At 53.4% G+C, this 7,482-nt stretch overlaps 4 protein-coding genes across 4 annotated transcripts, besides 5 other annotated features; all 4 read right to left on the reverse strand.

The window, feature by feature from the left end:
- The first annotated feature begins 12 nt into the window (after window positions 1–12).
- Window positions 13–54: a sequence feature (A-rich).
- A 298-nt stretch (window positions 55–352) lies between these two features.
- Window positions 353–381: a microsatellite.
- Window positions 382–549: 168 nt separating this feature from the next.
- Tco025E_08429 (uncharacterized protein) lies at window positions 550–2,364 on the reverse strand (the record flags this gene model as incomplete). Its single annotated transcript, XM_029375278.1, has 1 exon — window positions 550–2,364. The coding sequence occupies one exon, from the start codon at window positions 2,362–2,364 to the stop codon at window positions 550–552; it is 1,815 nt and encodes a 604-aa protein (XP_029224611.1).
- A 222-nt stretch (window positions 2,365–2,586) lies between these two features.
- Tco025E_08430 (uncharacterized protein) lies at window positions 2,587–3,105 on the reverse strand (the record flags this gene model as incomplete). The annotated part of the gene is made up of 1 exon (XM_029375279.1): window positions 2,587–3,105. The coding sequence occupies one exon, from the start codon at window positions 3,103–3,105 to the stop codon at window positions 2,587–2,589; it is 519 nt and encodes a 172-aa protein (XP_029224612.1).
- A 268-nt stretch (window positions 3,106–3,373) lies between these two features.
- Window positions 3,374–3,405: a microsatellite.
- Window positions 3,406–4,462: 1,057 nt separating this feature from the next.
- Tco025E_08431 (uncharacterized protein) lies at window positions 4,463–5,467 on the reverse strand (the record flags this gene model as incomplete). Its single annotated transcript, XM_029375280.1, has 1 exon — window positions 4,463–5,467. One exon carries the CDS (start codon window positions 5,465–5,467, stop codon window positions 4,463–4,465), a length of 1,005 nt encoding a protein of 334 aa, XP_029224613.1.
- Window positions 5,468–5,757: 290 nt separating this feature from the next.
- Window positions 5,758–6,435, reverse strand: Tco025E_08432 (uncharacterized protein; the record flags this gene model as incomplete). The annotated part of the gene is made up of 1 exon (XM_029375281.1): window positions 5,758–6,435. The coding sequence occupies one exon, from the start codon at window positions 6,433–6,435 to the stop codon at window positions 5,758–5,760; it is 678 nt and encodes a 225-aa protein (XP_029224614.1).
- Window positions 6,436–6,920: 485 nt separating this feature from the next.
- Window positions 6,921–6,949: a microsatellite.
- Window positions 6,950–7,449: 500 nt separating this feature from the next.
- Window positions 7,450–7,470: a microsatellite.
- Window positions 7,471–7,482: the final 12 nt, after the last annotated feature.

Consider the following 7,482-nt stretch of genomic DNA (forward strand, 5'->3'; position numbering starts at 1 on the left):
GCGGGGAAGCCGAAGCAAAAAAAAAATTAAAATAAAAAAGGGAAGAAGAAAAAGGCGAGATGATTAGGAAGCCATGCCCACAAGCTCTTGTTTCTTTGTGTTTATTTATTTATTCATTTTGGAGCCTCGGTCGCCGTCGGCACGCAGACGCACCTAGACGCCGCTTTCCCGCCCGCTACTCCGCTTGCCGGCCACACCTCCTCCGGCCGCGACGGCGTGCGGCCCACTCATCCTGCAGTGCCCCCTCCCTGCATCTGCACCTTTGGCAAGAACGCGAGCGGCACTGCACACACTACACCCACCAAAAACGAAAGAAAAAAAATGCTTGTCGGAGGACAACTCGCACGCAGTCAAATAAATAACTAAATAACAAAAAATAAAACAAGGGCCCAATGAGAAAAACTTTTTATACACATGTAAAACTATGGCCGAATAAAAAAAACAACAACAAAAAACGCAAAGACCAAAGGAACAACGAAAACAGGACATTACTTAGAAGAGTGGTGGCGTGTTGTTTTATTTTGGCTTCTGGTGCGTGTGTGTTCCCTTTTAAAGTATAACAACACTCGCCTGGAACGCCTTCGATGGAGACGACGACGGTGAGTTTTTTAGAATGCCGATAAGCTCCGTCCATCGTCCCGAGGTGGCGTCATGGCTGCTGCGAGATGCCGTTGCATTCGTATCCACACCGTTGCCTTGTGGCGGCCGCGAGGCATCGCCCTGCGAGGGCTGAGACGATGGCATGGAGACATCACGCTCACTGCACTCCGCGACCTCACGAATGGGGGGGTCCTTCAGTGCCTCACTTGGCGCCTGCCGAGGCGGTTGCTGCTCCATCGCAAGGGGCAGCGGGGGTTCCTCTTGCTTGCTCGCCCTTTGCAGCGCCAATAACTTTTCAAGACGTTGCGTTAACTGCAGTATCTGCTCTTTCTGCCGCGCCAGCTCCTTCAGCCTCTCTTTCTCCCTTATGCGCCTCTCCCTTGTTTTTGCTGATCCGCTCTTCTCCCTCGAAGGAGAGAAACAATCTTTGGCTGTCGCGGGTGGCGGATTCTCCTCGGACTTTTGTTGTTGTGGCGCAGGCGGTTGGGGGCTGTGGTGTGCGAGAATCAGCTCCCGCAGCTGATGAATCTCATCCATGAGCATGTCCATTCGAGCCGTGGGCATCATGGGAGGTGTCTTGGGCGTCGCCGGCGGCAGTACGGACTGCGCCGCCGCCATCTCCTCCGCATGCGGGGCGTCGTCGCACACCGAACTGCGTCTCGGGTTGAAAAACTCGTTGTATTCCTCGGCCTCGCTTGTCGCCGGAAGCGCGGCAACCGTCACGTGTGATGTGGGGACCTCCTTCCACGCCTTCACCACAGACTTCTCGTGCACGTCCAGGTACCACATGGAGGTTGTGCTCGGCACAACAACAATCTGTGAGTCGTACACAAAGGACAACCTCCGCACCGCCGCGGGAAGCTGCATGGGAACCTCCAGCACATTCCACTTGCCCTCAATGACATCGTACACCCACAAGTCATCTAAAACAGCCACCTTGCCATTTTTGTCGATATTCAGCCCGCCGAGAACATACATCTTGGAGCCGTTCACGTGGGCAGCATGAAAGGCGCGCGGCAAGGTTGAATAATGCACTGCGGGGGAGATAACACGCGTCACCATTTGCTCCACGTCTAACAGGTAGAGTTTGTCTGAGACCTTCGCCACTGGTGGGTCGTGCCGGTGATGCGGGTTGCCGTAGCCACTGATGGCTGTTGTGTCGTTTGTCGCCACATCCACGCCGCCAAAGAAAAGAATATACTTTTGGGCATAAACCGCGGCGGAGTGGCCCCAAAGCTGTGGCGCCGGGCCAACCGCAACCACCGACCGCCAGGCTCGAGAGACGATATCTAGAATGTGCACGTCATAGAAACCCGCCCGGACAAACCCGCTCATGCGTTCGTTTGTCACCGCACCGTCGTCAGTAGGCAGGACAGGTTTGCCGCCGAGCAGAATCATGCTCTCGCCCACAATGCTACAGGAGTGATGCGAGCGATTCAGCGGGACGGCACCAAATGTATCGATAAGCGTCCAATTAAGGGTGTCCAATGACAACTCGTAGTATGGCATCAGCCTCGGCGGCTGCAACGACGATGGCTGCAGCGGCTCCCCACCGCATATAAGCAAGTTGCCGGCAAAACTCACCGCTGCATGACCCTTACGCGGGTCAGGTACAACGCCCGTGCACGGTGTCTCGTACCAAGTGCGCGTCACTAGATGCAAACGCCAAATGATTTCCGGCACTGCGCCCCCGAAGGCATACACGTCATCATCGCAAAGGGTAAATGAAACCCCATCGCAGAGGGGCGGAACGGCTGTGTTCATACAATTCTATTCAAGTCCCTTTTTCTATTCTCTCTTGACTGCCTACGAGGGTGCAGAAGAAGAAGAAAATAACTTTTCCCAGAGGAGAAACATAGCCAAGCCTGTTTGTAGTACCAAGATGCAATTAACCCAATACGCGTAAATACAGGCATCTTACATTTTAACTCTCTCCCTCTCTCTCACACACACCATATATATATATATATTGGCTTTCTCCTCACACTATGAGCAATGAGCCCCAGGACTCGGCGGTTGTGGTGCTTGTGAGGAGCAGAAGCCGTCGATACACATCTGCAGGTGTCTCTCTGAATCAAAGTCATCCTCCACCGCTTGAGTTGTGGGAGCAAAGTATGCTTCTTCTTTCCGCCAAGCCTCACTGAGCCTCCACATGTCGGGGCAGTTCATACAGCAATTCGCGCTGCTGCTGCTGCTACTGCGCTTCTTCGCGTCAAGAGTGTTAGGTGCGGAGTTTGTTCTCGTCTCAGGTGAACGACTGACGTGAGGCTGTTGTCGTCCCCTGCCAGTTAAGGCTCCCGTTCGCAGCGTCGTGACAAGAAGGACGAAAATGGAAAAAATAATCGGCAGACATCGGAGTGCAACACGTGCGGATCTATTTTTAAGGAATTCATTTACTTTTCTAGTGCAAATCCCCGTTTGCAGAAGACCTCGAATGAAGTCAAAAGCCAACAGAAGGGCAGCCACTAGTTCATCGCGTAGGCTGTAGGTGACGGAAAGGTTCATATCTACATGCTCTTCGCCAGGGCCACGTTCTTGTAGTACTAGTACTAGCACTATTACTATATATATGTATGTGTGTATTACTTTGTCCTCTGCGTCCTTGCGCCTCTTTCACTTGCCTCTCGACGCAACCGTAGAAAACAAGCCGGTCGCAGAGGTGACAGAGCACGACACAGCAGCATGAGCAGGGCAAGGAGAATACGCGCCGCGGAGCTGGCACAAATCACTTGCAGAAGATCCTTCACTGAAGGGGGATCCCGCACCGAAGAACCACAAAGGCATACACACACACACACACACACAAGTGTATGTTCTTTTTCTTTCAGTCGCTTTCTCCTCCTGTCCAGATGCAGCGAGTAGATGCCCCTTTCCCTCAGTTCCGCGGGAGGTGCGGTGACGGGGCATGCCTCACCCCGCAGTGCAGGGCGCCTGGAGAGCACCTCAACCGCCGTCATCCCGCACACGCCTCGGAGGAAGGCATGAAATCGGCAGCAAGTAAAGAAAACACAAACACAACAAAGCGTCAGAAACACACCCAGAAAAAAAACATCAGTAGCCATCGTCGCGGCGTAAGAGGGGGAAAAAATTACGCATAGAAAAAGAAAATCAAACAACGACGAGATATAACTACTTTTTTTTGTTTTATGTTTTACTTCTCTCCTGCAGCAGTAGACGCAGAAGAGGCAAATTCCACGCATGCTCGCAGGACCTCTATGCCTCCCACTTCCCCTCCGATACATATGCTCCCTGCTTCGAAGAAGACGGTGCATTAGCCCTCCACGAGCAGCCTCACTGCCTCCCTCGAGCGAAGAGTAAAATATTATTCCGTCAAGAACAACGGAGGCAGCTGCTATTTCCTGAATGAACCCTTCTCAATCTCTCTCTTGACGGAACAGCGGGGCGCGGCTTCAGCAGGCACCAGAAGCAGGTCGGCGCGAAAGGAGAAGGTAGGGGAAAAAATGTCCCTGAAATAGCAACCACGGGTGCCGTGTGATCGTCTCAGCGGCAACCCCAACTCCGGTGCGCCTTACCGCGCGATGCACAGCTCTAAACGTAAAACAACAACAATAACTTCTACGCAATCGTCCCCCCAACTATCGACACACAGACCACCACCACGCATAATCAGAAAAAATATATATATATACATACATTCTCCCCCCCCTCCTTATTTCCGTAGATGCACAAGGCTGTACTTATGTCGGACATGCAACGTGGCATGATGGAGGCAAAGTTGGTGATTTCATTTGTGTGAGGGAGGCAGAAAAAATGTCCTGCTTTCTTTTTTACTTGTGCTTCTGCAGGGGTCGTCACGGCGCGCGGTAGGGCAATAACAAAACGTGTTAGTAGGCAACTCGATTTATCGCACCAGTGCGGCAAGCGTCCTAAGCCTCGTTCGGATTTCCCCTACAGCTCGTTGGGCGGCAATCAAATCTCTCTCCAATGTAATCTTCTTCGCCCTTTCGGCACCAGAGCGAATCCTTGTGGCCTCTATCTTCTGCAACTTTTCTTCTATCTCCTCCTTCGCCTGGAGTTCTCGCAGCAAACGCTTCTCTAACTCCTTCACAGCCGCATACCGCTCTTCATCGCTCATTGGGGTGGGGTAGGAAGTGGCCTTTGCGGGGGTATTTACGGCACTCCTCGCCACTCCTGTTTTCACGTTATTAACCGTCTCCGGTCGCCTAGACGGCGCCGCACTTTCAGCGGCCCACCAGTCTTCTGCCTCCCCAGGTCGCGTGCTCCGCTCCGAGACCAAGCGTCTGACACACGGTGAGTACAGAGCGCTCTCACTCCTACGCGACGGCGGCGTGCGTTGCTCCTGCCGATGACTGTACTGTGATTGCTGCAGACCGTGGGAGCGGAGCTGGGAGAGAGGCGTGCCATGTCCATCCGAGTGCTGAGGGGATCTGCAGTACGCGGCCCTCAGATCCCGCGTGCGTCGCTCCAGCGAGTTCAGTTCCTCCTCTAGAGCTGTGACTTTCTCCTCTAACAACACGTTCTTCTCACTCTCCCGCTTGTACGCCATTGCCGAGCAGTCCTTCTCCAAAGAAAGAGACCGCAGCTGCGACTCCATCCGCGTCAACTTCTTCTGAAGCTCGTTGTTTTCCTCGCCAAGGCGGTCAATCTCCCTTCGCTGCGTCGCAATGTGGGCCTCGTAGGTGTTTCGAAGCGTGCTATTGGCTCGCAGCGCCTCACTCAGCTGCGTCTGGAAACGGAGAGCCGAGGACACACTAAGAAAATCGTTGTCCCTGAAACGCTCCGTCTCCACCGGCGACGTCTCCGAGGAGAGAAATTGCACACTAGCGTAGCACACCTCATCCATTTCCGGGTCACAGCGGAACGGGTTGTTGTAAAAGTCTTCCATCCGCTACGCGTACTTGCTAAGGGGGCAAACACATCAAAGGTAAGCATATATGCATACAATTAAATAAAAAAGAAAATGCGAGACTTTGGCACAGGCACTGCTGTTGATTGTCAACGCACTGGGAAGCAACAATGGCAGCGGCAGATGCAGGAAACGCTGCAAGTCAACACAAGGCAAAGGCGACGGAGCAATTACACACATTACGCACATTCTCACCTAAATGGGAGTGAGGAAGCCGGTGCGAGAGGGCAAACCAAAGAAACGTAAAAGTGATGAGAGATGAGTGCGCCTCACTGTGCACGGGGCAACGGAGGTGGTGGCAGATTATATCGTGCAATCAGCATGTCTATGGAGTCCCTTATCAGATCTAATTGTTCCTTGAAGCGAAGAGGCGTCTCCTCCCCCACGCTCTCCTCACGCAACATCCTCTCACAAGGGCACCGACTTCGGCAGCTGCAAGTGCAGTGAGAAACCAGTGGGTACCCAATGCGGGGTGCGTAGTCCTCCACGGGGTCGGTTTGACAACCGACGGTGGATGTCGTTTGGGTTCCACGGTCAACGACCATCACCTCGACGCGGCGATACTCCGGCGGAAACGGGGGAGTACGGCCGTTGGTCCCACCTCCGCTGTTTTTCCCGCTGCTGTTCTGCTGCCTGTCGCCACCCCAACCGCTTTCCGCGCGGCTCCCCCCCTCCTCTACGGGATTTTTCTCGGCGGTCTGGATCGACTGCGGCGCCGAGAGCTCCCCCGCGGCACTCGTTTCCGCCACGACGGCCTTCACGACGCTCTCCCCCAGCAGGTTCCGCATGCGCTCTCGCATCTCCGCCTGGCGTGCGCGGGCGTCTGTGACGCCTGCCACATCCCCGCCGTGACCGCCCTGCGCTCGCGGAACCGCAGCGGCGCCTGCGTTGCTTGAGGCCTCCGACGCCGACGACGAGGACGCGAGCCACTCCTCAAGCCCCTTCATTCCTCTTCCTTCCCCAACCGCTGCGTCCCACGCGCGCGCCTCCGCAGCGGAGGGGGGCACCCCGACGACAGAAAAGTAACACTCAGGCGGGAAAAAAAATAGTGGTGAAAAAAAAAACACGGGGGTCAATGCTCTCCAACGAGACGGCAGTGCCCAGAGGGCGGCACAGAACCCACTCGCCCGACAGGGAGGCGGACATGGGGAGTCGTGGCCCAGTGTGTCGGCAAATGAGAAAGGAGCTCAAGGCAGCCACAATAATAAGCCACTGCAAGAAACAGACAACCTATCAAAGAGTGCCCGGCCACAAAATAAAAAGTACAGACTTCACTGTAGAGCAGATACCTAGCAAAACTGCACGCACAGTATAACAAAATACAATAGAAGAGGCGGTGGCGACCCATAAGCGTCATCCACGAGTCTTAACTACCCGCACGTGACACCCTCAGAGATATGTACACCTGATCCAGTCAAATCAAAACCACCAGCAACAACAACAACAACAACAACAACAACAGAGTGATCAATTCATGGGTGCAGGTTGCGTTCAAGACTTTAAGAAGCATAAACGAAAACTTGCTTCTGGTATATATAAACAAAACCCCTTGCAAAAGCAAAACAAAAATGTGCTGTCAATCAATATTCCGCGTCGTACTTCAACAGCTCAATTAGATTCATGAGCGGGAAGTCAAGTCCCAAACGGCGATAGAAAGAAAGATAGGAAGATACAATTGAATCCATTCGCTTCAATGAGGCAACTGCTGGAAGGAAACTACATTCTCACAGGCAGCTCAGAAAAGAAATTTTGGTTGGGTGAATTCCACCAACACCGCCAAAAATCACAGAAAAGACGTTGTATCAACAGTGGCCATATTACGCCTCCTTCTGTTTCGACGATTGGCTAGTCTCATACCGGACAAAGTGAAATGCGCCTGCAACAAGTCAGACCGGCTCCAAGAAGGGCCGCAGGAACCCACTCGCAAACGTGTTTCCCACCGCACACTCCACCGCAGGCCTAAAAAAAAAAAAAAAAAAAAACGAAACTTACCC

Source organism: Trypanosoma conorhini (genome assembly GCF_003719485.1).
Source record: "Trypanosoma conorhini strain 025E chromosome Unknown Tco_14.4_contig_00779, whole genome shotgun sequence".
Classification (NCBI taxonomy): Eukaryota; Euglenozoa; class Kinetoplastea; order Trypanosomatida; family Trypanosomatidae; genus Trypanosoma; species Trypanosoma conorhini.